The sequence below is a fragment of the Monodon monoceros genome, unplaced genomic scaffold (assembly GCF_005190385.1).
Source record: "Monodon monoceros isolate NGI ecotype Baffin Bay Population unplaced genomic scaffold, NGI_Narwhal_1 Super_Scaffold_10, whole genome shotgun sequence".
NCBI lineage: Eukaryota > Metazoa > Chordata > Mammalia > Artiodactyla > Monodontidae > Monodon > Monodon monoceros.
Genome location: NW_021703766.1, coordinates 47,431,461 through 47,448,754, shown reverse-complemented (window position 1 = coordinate 47,448,754; position 17,294 = coordinate 47,431,461). Strand labels below are relative to the sequence as shown.

General features: G+C 47.6%; 1 protein-coding gene across 1 annotated transcript; it reads left to right on the top strand.

Annotated features, from left to right (window-relative positions):
* Window positions 1–2,672: 2,672 nt before the first annotated feature.
* LYPD3 (LY6/PLAUR domain containing 3) lies at window positions 2,673–7,076 on the top strand. The gene is made up of 5 exons (XM_029241742.1): window positions 2,673–2,844; window positions 3,402–3,533; window positions 4,302–4,472; window positions 4,718–4,879; window positions 5,721–7,076. Exons 1-5 carry the CDS (start codon window positions 2,757–2,759, stop codon window positions 6,224–6,226), a joined length of 1,059 nt encoding a protein of 352 aa, XP_029097575.1. The 5' UTR covers window positions 2,673–2,756; the 3' UTR covers window positions 6,227–7,076.
* The last annotated feature ends 10,218 nt before the right edge of the window (window positions 7,077–17,294 follow it).

Genomic DNA, 17,294 nt, shown 5'->3' with positions numbered 1-17,294 from the left:
GACCCCTGTGGAGGGGAGCTGGGGAGAGTCACAGAGTAGGTTTAAGTAGAGGTCCGGTATTTAAACCTCCCTCTGCTCTCTGGTCCTGGGCCAGGTTTGGGGGGGGGGGGGCGGCGGTTGGTGTCAGCACCCTGAGCAAGAGGAGACTCTCCACCCTGGGTCCCACTCCCTCCCAAGACACCAGATCTTCTGGTCTGGCCAGTTGGGGTTCCTCCCTGAAACTCTCCCACACGGCTGGGACCTGAAGGGCCTCCTGCTCCTGAGTGCACAATAATAATAGAATTGTAGCCCTGCCTCACTCCATCCCTCTGGAGACAGGGGGTTTCAGACCTGTTTGGCAAAGGAGGCAGCTGAAGTTCAGAGAGGGAGATGGAGTTGCTTGAGGTCACACAGCAAGAAGATGGCAGAGGCAGGAGTAAAATTTCAGTCTGTCTGACTCCAGACTTAATACTTTGTCCACTGCCTCACTCCACCATGAAAGACTCTCCTCCCTTTATTATAAAACAGACACCTCAGAGGCTCAGAGAGGTGAAGACACTTAAGTGGGTCACACAGCAAACCATAAGTGAGGCTGGGATTCCAAGGCTGGGAGGCAGGGAGGTAGGGGGAAGTGTTGAATGACTTCACAGCCACTCACTTTCTCTCTCTGAGCTTCAGCATGATGACAAGCAACCCAACCTAGGTGACTGAGGTGCTAGTCATTATTGGCGATGGGGGTGCCCCATGGGGTCCAGAGAACAGATAAAACCTTTATGAACACGGCTGCTATTTTTCCTGCCATAGGTAAATCTTATCTGTGAGTCAGGAGAAACAAAGCAAGGCTAAAGCTGTAGTTTAAATAATAATATAATATAAATAATACATAACATTGGGTTAGCCAAAAAGTTCATTCGGATTTTTGTAACCTCTTACAGAAAACCCAAACGAACTTTTTGGCCAACCCAATACGAGCAATCACTTATATTAGCTTATATATGTGGATGCTTAGTCATTCTGTGGTTTGCACAGTGTTCTTGTCTGTTCCTGTGTTCAGACATAGAAGGCAGTGGTCCTGATTGTGTCTCACTCCATCGCGGTCACAGTGTGGCCCCATATGTGTTGGTGCAGGGGTGGAGCAGAGCACCCAGACATCGCTGTGAGCCGCCAGCCAACTCCCAGCCATCAGAGGCTCTTGTTCTCTTACCTGGGAGGCTGCCCTGCTCCCTCCCCGGTCTCCTGGCCTTCTCTTGCCCCTTCTACTCTTTTCCTTTTTTACTGAGGCCACAATGGCACTCCTCCCCCACCCTTTTCTTTTGGTAAGAATAGTGTACATTCAGTGAAGTGCATACATGGAAAATGTACAGCGTACAGCTTGTCGATTCTTAACACGTTTGTAGTTACATGTGTAACTACCACCCAGATGAAGATAGTAGGGGTTCCTTACTATTACTCCTTTGGGGCAATGCCCTCCCCAAAGTAACCCCTATTTTGATTTCTATCACCACTGATTAGCTTTGCCTGTTCTAGAACTTCATAGAAATGGAGTCACATGGTATCTTCTACTTGTTTAAGGCTTTTTGAGCTCAACATAAAGTTGAGGGTTTTTTTAAGATTTTTGTTTGATGTGGACCATTTTTAAAGTCTTTATTGAATCTGTGACAGTATTGCTTCTGTCTTATGTTTCAGTTTTTTTTGTTTGTTTGTTTGTTTTTTAGCCGCGAGGCATGTGGGATTGAACCTGAACCCCCTGCATTGGAAGGCAAAGTCCTAACCACTGGACTGTCAGGGAACTGCCAACATAAAGTTTTTGAGACTCACGTTGGCACCCAGGCCAGTAGTTGGCCCGTTTTCATTGCTGCATAATTCCCTGGGATTAGTGAATTCATTTCTTGATAAGTTTTTGCATCGTTTGCCAGATTGATAGTTTAAAAAGCAAATCTGATTGTGTCTCGGAGCTGATTTAGACCCCGTGAAACATTCTCCATCTTTCTCAGAATTAATTCAAACCTCTCCTCAGGGCCTGGAATGGCCTCTTTTGCCTCAGTTTCCCCCTCACTCCTGAGCTCCAGGTACAGGAGCTCCAGGTACACTGCTCTCCTCTCTGTGTTCGAAGGGTCCATGCTGCTTCCAGCCGAGGTCTTTGCACGTGCTGACCCCTCTGCTTTGCAATGTGCTCTGCCCCCATCCCGACCTGCTTCACTGGCTAAACCTCCAAGTCTTTAAGATCCTAAGGCACCTGGATGATTTACATCCTCAGGGACGCTTCATTGACCAGCCCCCACTTTTAGACACCACACCTCCTTGTAGCTCCCTACACTTCTTCCTTCGTTGTCCTCGCTGTAAATAACAATTTGTATGATTATTTGATTAATATCTGTCTCCCCCATCAGACTGTGAGCTCTGTGAAGACCAGCACTGGTTCTGTTTAGTCTCCAGCATCACCCGGCCCAAAGCCTGCACTCATTCAACATTTACTGAGTGTTGAATGTTGAGTAGACCCTCTGTGTGAGCCTTATATCCTCTCCCCACCGCCACAAACACACAGACTTTCTCCTGGGAACTGCCAGGGAACCTTGACTCCCGCCCTTTCACTCCTTGGCAGCGGTGGGTGACGCATCCAGGGGCGGGTGTCGCGCCCCACAGCTGAGGCTGATTTGGCCTGGTTGCGCAAGGCCAGGGTTGCCTGGGGCGAAGTTACTCATCCTGGACTCACGTAAGAGGAGCCGGGTTGGGAGGCGGCACAACTAGGGTGGAAGCCGAGAGAGCAGGACGGAACCATGGACCCCGCCAGGAAAGCAGGCTCCCGGGTAGCGATCTGGACAACGGGCTGGCTGCTGCTGCTGCCTCCGCTGCTGCTTCTAGAAGGTGAGTCTGCTGCCGGAAGGGGGCGGAGGGGATAGAGTGGGAGCTCTAGTGAGGGTTCCCCCACCCCATACAGAGCGGGCTTGTGGGAAGGATCTCCCATCCTGGGCAGAGGGGTCGGGGGAGGGGGTGGGATGCGGGAAGGTTCCCTACCCTGGGCAGAGGGGACTGTGGGAAAATTTCTTCCATCCTAAGCAGACGGGGGGCTGTGGGAAGGGATCCCTCACCGAGCTGACTTGACTGTGGGTAAAATTCTCCCATCCTGAGTGGAGAACTGTAGGAAGAAGTCCCCCCACCCCCGTCTGTGGCAGGGATCCCCCACCTTGGGCATAAAGGGCTGTGGGAAAGATGCTCCCACTGCAGGCATAGGACGTTTGACGGAAAGGGACACAATGTATCTCCTGGCCTCAGGCTTGCGGCTAGGTTTTCCTTACCCCGCCCTGGAAAAGGGTGTGCAATAGGATTGCACAGGGACAGAGGGAGTGGGAACGACTATTTCTCCTTTGGGGGAGGAGGCTTCAGTAGGGACAGCTCAGTTCTACCTGCCTCTGTACCCCCAGGAGCGCAGGCCCTGGAGTGTTACAGCTGCGTGCAGAAAGCCGATGACGGATGCTCTCCGCAGAAGACTAAGACGGTGAAGTGCGCGCCAGGCACGGACGTCTGCACAGAGGTCGTAGGGGCGGTGGAGTCTAGTGAGTGGGGCCTCCGGGTCCTTGCGTACTCCTTTACGCTCCTCCATCTGGGCCCCTCCTCCTTATGGTCCCGCCCCTCCCTCTGAATTTTGCCACACCCCCTTGAACGCAGCCCCATCCTTCCCTTTCAGCCTGGCGTGGGCCCTTCAACACAACCACGCCATTAGGGCTTAGAGGGATGAGGACGGAGAGTTGCGCATGGGTGGCGTGAACTGGGAGAACCCAGATCTGGGACCTCGTCTCCTTCAAGGGCACACCCTATCCATTTCCCCTGGACCACTGAGATCTCCCTACCCACTTCTGTCCCTGCCAGAATCCTCTCCACCCCAGCCTCCCCCATCCAATGGGGCCCTTGGTGATGGAGATCCCTCTAGAGGTCTTCTCCTAAAATCCCTAGGCTGAGGCTCCGCCCCTCTGACCCGCCCCTGTCTGCGGCCACAGCTCCTAGGAGGCCCCATCCGTCTCTGATCCTGTGCCTTTTTTGTCGGTCTCAGCTCCTTCTGATGCTGCTTTCTGCAGTTCCGACTCCCTATGGTCGTGCCCCGTCTTAGCTCCACTCTTGGCCCTCCCGCGTCGATTGTGTCCAGTGTCTATCAGCCTGTCTGTCCCCTCAGACTCCTCTCTTTCAGGTTCCGCCCCTCGGTCTGTTGTTCTTTCCCCTCGGATCGGCTCTTTCTGAGGCCCTTGCCCTCCCACCCTGGCCTATCCTCTGGTGCCGGTCTATTCCAGGCCCCGCCCCTCTGACCCCGCCCCCTCCCCTCTCCGCAGTCCACGGGCAATTCTCGGTGGCAGTGCGGGGCTGCGGTTCGGGACTCCCCGGCAAGAATGATCGCGGACTGGACCTTTACGGGATTCTGGCTTTCGTCCAGCTACATCAATGCTCCCAGGACCGCTGCAACGCGAAGCTCAACCTCACCTCGCGAGCACTCATCCCCGCAGGTCGGTGGGGGCAGGGCCGCAGGCCCAGGGACGGAGCCATGTCTGGGCTGAGCGGCTAGGGGCGGTCACAAGGGGAAGGCGGGAGAACTCCGTAGGGGCTGGGGGCGGGGCCACGCCCTGGGGCGGGATTATAGGCTGAGCTGAGTGTCCGTCGAGGGGCGGAGACGTGGGCTGGAGGGACGCGGAGCAGGGCTGTGCTTCCTGAACTCTCTCGACCCCTTCCTTCCTCCCCGCCCCCCTCTCAGGCAATGAGAGTGACTACGAGCCTAATGGGGCCGAGTGCTACAGCTGCGTGGGGCTGAGCCGCAAGGAGTGCCAGGGTACGGCGCCGCCCGTCGTGAGGTGCTACAACGCCAGCGACCACTTCTACAAGGGCTGTTTCGACGGCAACGTCACCTTAACGGCAGGTGAGTGAGCTCGAAGCACCGGGCCTTCACAGGTTGTGGTAGACTTTCTGAGGCCTCATGGGTGGTAGGTAGCCCTTTACCCAAAGGGTTCCCCCACCTCAGCGCATTCGTGGCTTGTCCTAGAGCATCATGAGAAATGCAGTCCTATTCCCAGTATAGCACGGGAATAGGAATGCTTTTGTCCTAGAGTTTTTGGGGAAATACAGTTTTCATAGAGGCCTGCCAGGTGCAGAATGGGAGGATGTGCAATGGGAAATGTATTTAAGCCTCCAAGCTTCTGCCCAGGCATCGTGGGTAGTGTAGTTCTGACTCCTTAAAACTCAAGGGTTAGTGTCCCCACTTGTCCCAAAGTATTAGGAGAGATGTAGTTCAGCCTCCTGGCCTCTGCTTCAGGGAACCATGGGAGGTGTTCTTCAAATTCCATCCTCTGCCAGGTGTATTATGGCAAATGTAATTCTGACTTTAAGACTGAATTTTGGTGGGGGTGGTGTGAGGGGTGGGGGGAGAGAGAGGGAGGCAATGGTCTTCCCGCTCTTTCCTCGTGTGAGAGGTGTTATATCCCAGTTCAAACCTTTCTTCCAAGGCATTGTGGGACTTGTAGTTCATTCTACACATTTTTCCTCTCAAAGTACTATGGGAAATGTGGTCCACCGTGTGCCAAAGACAGTGGGACAGTGTTTCTCAAAGTGGGGCCCTAATTGAGACTTTGGGTTTAATGGTTGCAGAGTCCTTCTGTCCCCTGTTTTGGGTCTTCTTGCTCTTGTCTTGCCCCTAAGTTTCATTCTGGCTGTGCCTACCCCCTCCCTCCAACCACGGACCTACCTGTGTCTCCCTCCTGCAGCTAATGTGACTGTGTCCTTGCCTGTCCGGGGCTGCGTCCAGGATGAGTCCTGCACCCGGGATTCGGCGACAGGCCCAGGGTTCACGCTCAGCGGCTCCTGCTGCCAGGGGTCCCGCTGTAACTCGGACCTCCGCAACAAGACCTATTTCTCCTCTCGATTCCCGCCCCTTGTCCTGCTGCCCCCTCCTCCGTCCACCACTCTGGCTGCAACCAACTCTGTCAGTACTTCTGCCCCAGCCCTGGCCTCCACTTCCACCACCAAACCCACCCCAGCCCCGTCCTCCACTTCCACCACCAAACCCACCCCAGCCCCAGCCAGCCAGACTTCTCCAAAAGAGGTCGAACCTGAGACCTCCCAGGTGGAGGAATCTACCTACGGCCACCAAGACCGTAGAAATATTGGGCAGTACCCCATAAAAGATGGGGCCTCTAATAAAGGCTCTGCAGCTCCTTCAGTGGGGTGGGTGGCTCTTCTGTTGGCTGTGGCTGCTGTCACCTTACTATGAACTTCTCTACCTCTTGCCCTACTTCCTTGGCCATGGGTACCCTCCCTTCCCATTACTCCCTCTTCCACCACTGGACTGGGCTGGCCCAGCCCCTGTTCTCCCTAGCTTTTGCTGCACTGGTTTGCGGCTTTGGGACAGAAAGTTACCATTGTATATATCCTGCCAGGGTGTTCCGGCTTTTTGAGGGCAGCAACTGTATCCCCCTCATCTTTGTCTCTCCCTGGTCTTCTCCTGGTGCCTAGGTCAGAGGGAAGTCAGAGCTGTCCCAGGGAAGGTGGGAGAGACAGTGATAAGCTTTGTATTTGCTTTCTCACAGTCAACCTGGAATAGGAGAGATGGGGTCTGAGGGCTCTGCCTCCTGCCCCTGAATCTTTGTGGGAATCATTTTTTGGCATCTTCTTTGCCTTCTTTTATAGACTGTGAGCTCCTCAAGGGCAGGGACCGTGCCTTACGCCTCAGTGTGGTCAATGTCTGGCACATAAGGCTTCAATAAAAGTTTAATTACTTTGTATAGTGTTTTAAAGGAGTTATTTCTACCTCATTGCTGACCTACCTCAGTATAACCTACCTGAGATATTTCTACCTCCTGAAGCTGAGCTAGGGTGGGAATGCCAAGACTGAAATGGAGAAACTGAGATCCGGAGTCACAGCCCCGGGGGACGTTGGTTTTGAACACTTTTCACCTCCTGAGGTTTAGCTGTGCTTATGGGTGATCCCACTGGTGAGGGGGAGACCGGGTGAGACCATTGAGCAGTGTGGAGGGGGAATGGTACTCTTAGCAATGTTTGGGAGCAGAGGGGAGCTTTGTTTCACAAGTTTGTACACGGTCCTCAGGCCCCACCAACTTTGCCGTCGGTTTTTTTTTCTTTTAAATAAATGTATTTATTTATTTTTGGCTGTGTTGGGTCTTCGTTGCTGCGCGCGGGCTTTCTCTTGTGGCGGACGGGGGCTACTCTTCGCTGCGGTGCACGGGCTTCTCACTGCGGTGGCTTCTCTTGTTGCGGAGCATGGGCTCTAGGCGCGCGGGCTTCAGTAGTCGTGGCACGTGGGCTCAGTAGTTGTGGCTTACAGGCTCTAGAGCGCAGGCTCAGTCGTTGTGGCGCACGGGCTTAGTTGCTCCGCGGCATGTGGCATCTTCCCAGACCAGGGCTGGAACCCATGTCCCCTGCATTGGCAGACGGATTCTTAACCACTGAGCCACAAGGGAAGCCCCTCATCAATCTGGTTTCTTAAGAATCATTGTACAACACGGGGAATATAGCCAATATTTTTTTAGTAACTGTAAATGGAAAGTAACCTTTAAAAATTGTATATAAAAAAATAGCCTAGCTTAATGATTAAAAAAAAAAAAAATCATTCAGTGGCTTGGCCCCGGCATCCCACCTGTCCAGAGGGCTTGTGGGTGCCGCTGTCCACTTTTGCTTCCTCTTGGGGACTTGGGGCCTGAGTCCCACCACCATCTCCTCCAATCAGATGAAAGCTTGGGCGCCCAGGGAGGAAAAGCCTGGCTTAGGAAGACCCTGGCAGGCTTCGGGACTGCTTGATGGAGGGGAACCAGGTGTGCAGAATGGTGAGATAATAGTAATACTGGGAATTGGCTGGTGGTCCAGTGGTTAGGACTCCCCGCTTTCACTGCTGTGACCTGGGTTCGATCCCTGGTCCAGGAAATACAATCCTGGAAGCCACGTGGCACGGCCAAAAAAAAAAAAAAGTAATACTGCTGATATTACCATTCATAGTAGGGAGTAGTGTGAGTTAATAATAAAATAACAGTAAATAGTGATTATAGTAACTATTAAATTAAATAGTTTAACTATTAAATAGGGAATAAGAGCCTGAGCAACAAACAGTATCAGTATCAGTAATAGTAACTAGAGTTATGGGAATGTTAATCATTTAAAAGAGTCTTACCAGATGACCGGCTTGGGCTAAGGTTGTTTGCACCCATCATTTCACTTAATTTTCCATTTAAATTCTCAGATGGGATGATTGGGAGAACGCAGGCTCAGAATGGTAAAGTAATTTAACCCACAGCAAGTATAAATTTATTATGTGCCAGATACTGGTTTAAATGCTGTACTTGAATTAACATATTTAATCTACACAACCGTCCTATGAGTTAAGTATTAATCATCACCTTTTTATAAAGATGACAAAACCAGGCCCAGAGAGGTTGAGTAACTTGCCTCGGGTCACCCAGCTAATAAGCAACGGAGTCCAAATTGGAACCCAGGCAGACCGGCCTTATAGAGCAGGAACAAGAGGGCTGTCACTTTCCCCTCAGCTTAACTAAACTTTAGATAGACTTGTTCCTGCCTCTAAAGCACTGTCCTCCCTCTCACCCTGGTCCCTTACAGAATCCAGATGACCTAACCACAGATGCCCTGGACCTCCTGTTTCTTAGAGCATCTACTTTAGAAAACTTGTCATTGTAAATTCTTTCTCTGCTCTTTTGAGATGTATATAAATCTGTTTAAAAGCCTCTTGCCAGTTTTACAACCCAGGAAATGTATTTCACAAGGACCTGGGAGCTATCTCTTTGAAATATAAACATCAAAGGAGATAGCACCTCTATCTCCCGGTTTCCCTGGAAGCCTGACTTCAATGGGGACCTTTCTCCAAGTTGTGAAACTACCCCTTGCCCAGAAGATGCAGGAAAGTTTCCTTTTCCTTCAGGTGAAGCCAATTCGCAAACATGACCTACTACCCCCTCAACCCCCACCCCAGTTCTTTTTTTTTTTTTTTTTTTTTATTTATTTATTTTTGGCTGCGTTGGGTCTTTGTTGCTGTGCATGGGCTTTCTCGTTGTGGTGAGCGGGGTCTACTCTTCATTGCGGTGTGCGGGCTTCTCATTATGGTGGCTTCTCTTGCTGCGGAGCACGGGCTCTAGGTGCACGGGCGTCAGTAGCTGTGGCACGCAGGCTCAGCAGCTGTGGCTCACAGGCTCCAGAGCGCAGGCTCAACAGCCGTGGCGCATGGGCTTAGCTGCTCCACGTTATATGGGATCCTCCCAGACCAGGGCTCAAACCTGTGTCCCCTGTATTGGCAGGCGAACTCTTAACCATTGCGCCACCAGGGAAGCCCCCCACCCCAGTTCTTAAAAACCCAATTGCCTTGTGTTTCAGCTGCGTTGAGTTCAGACTGAGTTCTGGCCTCTGTCTCTTTTTGGAATACTTTGAATGAAGACTTCTTGCCTGTCCAACTTGTCCCGTGCAGTTTTTGCTTTGACAAGCAGGACCTGCTAACCAGTGTGTTAACACTCTTTAGAGGTAACTCCGAGTCTGTTTTTTGCCATCTTGGTGGCGTAAGTCAGAGGACTCTGGGGTTTCTGAGGGTGTGGAGGCTGGAAATCCTCCTTTTATCACCTGTCACTCCATGCGGGTGTTTTCTCATCTTTGGAGGAAGTGCCAAAGTGGGGAAGCAGGTGAGGAAGGATGATATTTTTTGGAAAGGAAAATCAGCTCTTATACAGATACAAGATGAACACGTGTCAAAGATTTCATTTCACTCATTTATGAATGAGGGGACCCATACAATGTTACAGCCAGTTCAAAGGAGAATTCCAAGAACACGCACAGGTAGGAGATCGGGAATGCTGAAATAAATTTATGAGTGGATGTTGAACCGGTCAGTAACCACAGGGAAATAATCAGCTGTATTCCACCAGGCAGGAATCTTTTGCATTGCTCTCAGTTTACCATCGGTTTAGTATTACTATCATAGTTTAAGACAGTGAAAGGTAGAGCTAACCCAGAAGGGTGTGCTAGACAGGACACCCAGTAATCCCTTCCGCCCATTAGAAAGGCTTTTACCTCTGAAAGCCCCCGGTGTGTTGTGAAGGCCCCGACACAGTCTGTCCTGACACGGCGCCCTGTGAGTTGGGGTAGGGCATTTTGCGAGCACAGATGAGGGACAGAGGAAAGATGCCTTCCAGGTGTGGGTCCCATATTGCTGGTGGTACCCCTCTCACCTCCACATCCATGTAGCCGCCTAATGTAGTCCATTTCAGAGACTATGTTAGTTTCCTCGGGCTGCGGTAGCAAAGTATCACAAACTGGGTGGCTTAAGACGTCAGAAATTTATTGACTTATCGTTTGGGAGGCCGGAAGTCCAAAATCAAGGTGTTGGTAGGGCCATACTCCCTTCAAGGCCTCTAGGGATGAACCCTGTCTTGCCGCTTCCAGCTTCTGGTAGCCCCAGGCGTTCCTTGGCTTCTTCTTCAATCTCCAGTCTCCGCCTCCTTCTTCACATGGGAGCTCTCCCTGTTTGTGTCCAAATTTCCCTCTTTTTCTGAGGTCATATTAGATGTTAGTCATCTTAACTTGATAAAATCTGCAAAGACCTTATTGCCAAATAAGGTCACATTCATAGGTCCTGGGGGGTTGGGACTTCAACATACCTCTTTTGAGGGGGCCACAGTTTCCCTCATAACAAAGACACAGTGTAGAATAGAGATTGAGAGGCCAGACTTGTGTCAGACATGTTTAAATCTCAGCTGTGTAACTACTCTATACCTTGTTTTATTCTGAGTGAAACTGAGCTGGGAAATTCTTTCGAAGTCCCGGTTTCCTTATCTCTTAAATGGGGATAATAGTTCCTGCCTTTAGGACTCTTGGGAGACTTGAACTTGTTAATGTAAGTCAAGTACAGTGCCTGGCATATAGTAAGTGCTCAGAATATAGGGAACCAGCAAGATAATACAGTTAATTCAAAAGCTTGTAGATGAGATGAAGTATATTTAGTCATCGAAAGCAAGAATGCTGAAATAAGATTGAAAACTGAGATTCAAAATGAATTCTGGTCTTACAGGGTGATAAAACCTTAATTTCTGGGGCTTTATTGTTTACTGGGCAGAAACCATTCCATCAGAAAGCATTTGCCTCTTTACCAGACAAACAGCATTTGCAACTTACCAGTCTTCTTACCGTTTGTAAAGTTAATATCTAAACTTTATAGAGTTTGGGCCCTAATCAATAATAAATAGTAAGACATATTCCTGTTACCCCCAGAGAATCAGATAATCCCTGAGTGGGTCTGTTATATGTGGTTCCCCTTTTATTTTATTTCTAAGTTTTAGATCATCATGGCCTAACAGAAGTATATTGTAAAACATTTAAATTACATATGCAATTAAAATTTTTCTAGTGTTCACATCAAACAGGTAAAAAGAGAAGAAGCAATGAATTTTAATAATATATTTTAATGCAAGTATTATTTAAATTTATAGTCAGTATGAAAGCGTTATTCATGAGATATTTTGGGGGGAGTTGTACTAAGTCTTTGGAGTCCCATGTGTATTTTATGCTTATATTACATTTCAATTCACACTAGTCACGTCTCAAGTGCTCAATATCTAAAGCTTTAGAACTTTGTATAAATGGAAATATACTGTATACTGTACTCTTTTGTGTAAGGCTTCTTTCACTCAACGGAATGCGGTGGGTTTTTTTGATAAACTTATTTATTTATTTATTATTTAATTTTGGCGGCGTTGGGTCTTTGTTGGTGCACGCGGGCTTTCTCTAGTTGCTGTGTGTGGGGGCTACTCTTTGTTGCAGTGCACGGGGTTCTCATTGCGGTGGCTTCTCTTGTTGTGGAGCACGGACTCTAGGCGCGGGCTTCAGTAGTTGTGGCTCGTGGGCTTCAGTAGTTGTGGCTCGCGGGCTCTAGAGCGCAGGCTCAGTAGTTGTGGCGCACAAGCTTAGTTGCTCCGTGGCATGTGGGATCTTCCTGGACCAGGGCTCAAACCCGTGTCCCCTGCATTGGCAGGCGGGCTCTTTACCACTGCACCAGCAGGGAAGTCCTGGAATGTGGTATTATCCCAGTTTGTTTATTCATTCTTCTATTGATGGACACCTGTTTCCAGTTTGGGGCTATCATGAATAAAGCTGGTATGACTATTCTTGTATACTTGTTTTTATGAACATAGGCTTTCATTGCATAAACACTAGGAGTGGAATTACTGTGTCAAAGAATGGGGGAATACTTAGTTTAATAAGAAACTAGCAGACCCTTTTCAAAATTGGTTATCCTATTTCACTGTCCTACACTATTTTACTAAAATTAGAATTCCTGTTACTCTGTGTTGTCATCAACATATTGTGTTGTCAGTAGGTCTTTTTTTTTTTTAAGTTGTACTTATTTATTAGAATTTTTAAAATTAATTAATTTATTTTTGGCTGCATTGGGTCTTCGTTGCTGCACGGGGGTTTTCTCTAGTTGTGGCGAGTGGGGGCTACTCTTCCTTGTGATGCACGGGCTTCTCATTGCAGTGGCTTCTCTTGTTGTGGAGCACGGGCTCTAGGCACGTGGGCTTCAGTAGTTGTGGCACGTGGTCTCAGTAGTTGTGGCTTGCGGGCTCCAGAGTGCAGGCTCAGCAGTGTGGCACACGGGCTTAGTTGCTCCTCGGCATGTGGGATCTTCCCGGACCAGGGCTCGAACCCGTGTCCCCTGCATTGGCAGGCAAATTCTTAACCACTGCGCCAGCAGGGAAGTCCCAATAGGTCTTTTAAATTGTATCCATTCTGGTAGGTGTGTTGTGGTACCTAATTGTGGTTTTAATATGCATTTCCCTGAAGTCTAATCTTTTTTGTTTTGTCTTTTTTTTTTTGGCCGTGCTCCACGGCCTGCGGGACCTTAGTTCCCTGACCAGGGATGGAACTCACGCCCCCTGCAGTGGAAGCACGGAGTCTTAACCACTGGACCACCAGGGAAGTCCCTGATCATTCAGAGTAATTTTTCACTAGTGTGGTATCCAGTGGGATAATGGGAGGAGCTTTGTGGAGCACTGAGAAGGGATGAAATAGGAAAGCAGGCAAGTATATGGACCCAAAAAGTCTAGGCTGATTTCTAGGCAGAATTAAGGGCTCACTGGAGGTTCTATACCACAAATTTAAAGTCAGACTTTTCATCAGGGTTGTGTGATTTTCCTCCAGTGTCAGAGGGAAATCAAAATGGAGTTGGTATTGCTAAGAGAGCTCTCTGGAGCCAGGAGGACGTTAAGGAAGTGTGACTTGTGCACATCTCAGCCTGGGTGAAATCTGATCTTTTGATCAGATCACCTGCCAGAAACTCAAGATACTTATCAGACCCTCTACCCTAAAATGACTCGTGACGGTCTTCTATCTACTTATTGGACTCCTACCCTTAAACACCTTGTGATTCCTTAAGGACAAATATTTTCTGACTCTCATTAGAGTCCGTCACAATTCTCACCAGGCAACTTTTTTTTTTTAATTAATTAATTAATTAATTTCCTTTTGGCTGCGCATGGGCTTTCTCTAGTTGCAGCGAGCGGGGGATGCTCTTCTTGCGGTGCGTGGGCTTCTACTTGCGGTGGCTTCTCTTGTTGCGGAACAGGGGCTCTAGGTGTGCGGGCTCAGTAGTTGTGGCTCACGGGCTCCAGAGCTCAGTCTCAGTAGTGGCGCAGGGGCTTAGTTGCTCCACAGCATGTGGGATCTTCCCAGACCAGGGCTCGAACCCGTGTCCCTTGCATTGGCGGGTGGATTCTTAACCACTGCACCACCAGGGAAGTTCCTCACCAGGCAACTTTCAACAGCCTCGTGGCTTTTTGTCTTTATGAGCCCCTGACTTTTTCTCTTCCTTGGAACACTCTTTTGGGGTTACCTGAATCTGTGTCTCCCAAATTGCCATTCTTAAGACCCCCAATAAACTCTTTTCTTATTTTCAGCCTCCTGCATTCTTTTTTTTTGGTTGACAACAGCTCTGGACACTTACATCACTCTGGTACAAGTATTGAGTGGGTAGAAAGTTGGATACTGGCAGATTGCCTTTCTAATAGGGCAAAGCCAGAGACTTGAGAGTATGTTGCAAAAAGTGTGATTACAGTGATGAAGAGTGGAATTTAAGGTTAGAAGTTGGAAGGACCTGAGTGATATGACAGAAAATTCATTCATTTATTCATTTGTTCAACACATTTTCATTTAATACTTAACTATGGGTCAGGCATCATGCTGAGTGATGGGGATATGGCTTTGAACAAGAAGTCATGGTTTATCTGAAAAAGAATATATATATGTGTGTATCTGAATCACTTTGCTGCAAACCTGAAACTATCACAACACTGTAGATCAACTATGCTTCAATTTAAGAAAAAGAATGCCAGAATAAATCCAAACGTGTGTGTATATATATTATATATATAAATAAATAAAAAATATATTATACATAAAAAATATATATATATAAGGGTATTCCCTGGTGGTCCAGTGGTTAGGGCTCTGTGCTGTCACTGCCGAGTGCCCAGGTTCGATTACTGATCGGGGAACTAGGATCCCACAAGCCACACAGTGCAGCCAAAAAAAAAAAAAAAAAAAGTCATGGAGGCAATATGGTTGAGCGGTTAAGAGCTTGGATTCTGGAACACACTGCTTGCATTCAAATCTTGGTCCTGCCAGCTATCATCAGGATAACTTGGGCAAGTTATTCAACTTCTCTGTGCCTCAGTTTCCCCATCTTTAAAGCAGAAGTGAGTTAGAAATAAGGACATACTCAAAGAATGATGCGGGTGTGTCAGAGAGACACAGGAAGACATCTTAAAGAGGCTTCCTATGACCAAATCTGGAACAATTTGAAGCTCAGATTAAATAATAATAGTAAAGGATTATAACCCATTGAATAAAACAAGAATCCGTGACTACAAACTGATAGAAAATCAATGAAAATAAATAAAAAGGAGAGAGCGCATTCTTAGAGTAAAAACTTAATGAATGATGTGGAAGGAATGATGGAATCAAAACATCACCATTTGGCAACCTTTATAATGATAATTAATTCAGGCAAGATTCAGTCATAGATGCTGTGATACTGTGATTTATAATAAGAAACATATTTGGTCTTCATCCTGGTTTCTGGCACAGAGCTCCTAAAGCCCTTGGAAATTTCCTAAGTGATGAGAGTGATAAAGGTGTCTTGATACTCATAACAAACCCCTTTCAACCACACCTGAGTTTATGCTTATGAGGTGACTTTTGGAAAACACCTAAGGATGGGGGATGGTTGCCTGGGGGATCAACCATATAATTAGAGGGTTGGAATTTTCAGCCACTCCCCAAGCCCCACCTCCCAGGAGAGGAGAGGGGCTGGAGGTTGAAATCAATCACCAGCGGCCAGTGATTTAATCAATGGTGTCTATGTAATGAAGCCTCCACCAAAATCCCCAAAAAGATGGGGTTCAGAGAGCTTCCGGGTTGGTGAACACATGGAGGTATTGGGAGGGTGGCACATCTGGAAGCTCCCCACCCCCTCCCGGTACCTTGCCCTGTGCATCTCCTCCATCTAGCTGTTTCTGAGTTACATCTTTTTGTAATAAACCAGTAATCCATTAAGTAAAATGTCTCTCTGAGTTCTTTGAATTGCTCAAGCAAATTAATCAACAGAGCGGGTTGTGGGAACCTCTGAGCTATAGCCGGTCAGTCAGAAGCACAGGTGACAAACTGGACTTGTGATTGGCATCTGCATGTGGGGGGCAGGGGTAGGACTGAGTCTATAACCTGTGGAATCTGATGCTATCTCCCAGTAGATAGTGTCAGAATTAAGTTAATTGCTTGGTGGTGTTGGAGGGCACATACATCCATACACGTTAAAACTAGTGGGCTCAAGTTTGAGGAGTAACAGGATATTTCCCTGGTCACAAATTATCTCCCCACAAGATACTTATTCATTACACAGGGGGAAATAGTGACAAAAATAGGAAAAACCTGGCAGCCACCACTTTCACTAAGTGATCAAAGTTAACATCAGTAGTAAGGGAGCAAACAGACATCACGGGCCTCTTGATATGATGCACTGAGAAAGGACACAGCATCGCTTCCGTGGTCTTGGGCAAAATGTGCACAGTCTGAATCTAATCACGTGGAAACATCAGCTAAGCCCAGACGGAGGGACATTCTACAAAGTAACCGGCCTCTGCTCTGCAAAAATATCGCTGTCATGGGACACAAAGAATGATGGAGGCTCTGTTACAGAAGAAAGATTTAAAGAGACTTGGAAACCGAATGCACTGCATTAACAAGGAGTTTCTTTCGCTACAAGAGACATGACTTAAGCAGTTGACAAAAATCTCAAGGTCCAGAAACTAGACACTTTATGTTTGATGTTAATTTCCTGATTTACATAAATGTACAGTGATTATGGAAGAGAATGTCTTTGTTTTTAGGAAATACACACTGATGTATAATTTAGAGGGAGAGTGGTCACCTGCCAGCCTCTTACTCTCAAACTGTTCAGGAGAGAAAAAATATTTCTATAGAGATAGAAAGAAATGTGGTAAAATGTTAACTTTGGGGAACCTGGTTGAAGGGTATATAGGAATTCTTTGTGTCATTTTTGCAGCTTCTCGATAAGCCTGAAATTATGTCAAACACTTCAAAAAGAAAAACAACAGAAACTAGTAATATTATACTAGGCTAAAAGTAGATGAATAATAACATACCTGCCTCAGAGTAGTTGTGAGGATTAAAAGGAGCATATACATCTATATCTATATCTCTCTCAGGATAGTACCTAATTTTTTATTTTTAATTTTGTGCTTTTGCGGTGTTTATAATCTCAAAACAAAACTAGACAAGAATGGGGGGAGAATTGCACCATCAGACAACACATGTCAGTCTGGGAATGCCAAGTGCAAGAGAGCACTGGCCTTGGCCATTGGTCTTCTCCTCATCTTTCCAGTAACTATTGCATCCTAGCCAAAAACATTCTTTATTATATTAAGATAATGCCATTTTGGAGAGTCTCAAAGATGATATGCTAAGGGAAAGACGACAAAAGAGCGCACTCTGTATGATTCCATTTATATGAATTTCAGGAAGAAGCAAAACTAGCCTCAAAGTAGTGTGCTTGCATCTGTGGCATGGGTGTGGGTGGTGCACAGTCTTGACCGTGAAAAGATATGAGGGAGTCGTCTGGGGTGTAATAAATACTTTATATCTTTATTCATGAAGTCATTACTCAGGTGAATAGAAATATAAATAATGTGTAGGAAATTTATATAACTTTACACTTGATTCAGGTACTTTGTTGTATGTCTGTTGCTCTTCAGTAAACA

Excerpts from the sequence above, each read along its gene's own strand:
- LYPD3 (XM_029241742.1), top strand. The coding sequence starts at position 2,757 with ATGGACCCCGCCAGGAAAGCAGGCTCCCGGGTAGCGATCTGGACAACG. Across the intron at positions 3,534-4,301 it reads CGTAGGGGCGGTGGAGTCTA|TCCACGGGCAATTCTCGGTG; the intron begins GTGAGTGGGGCC and ends CCCTCTCCGCAG. Across the intron at positions 4,473-4,717 it reads GCGAGCACTCATCCCCGCAG|GCAATGAGAGTGACTACGAG; the intron begins GTCGGTGGGGGC and ends CCCCCCTCTCAG.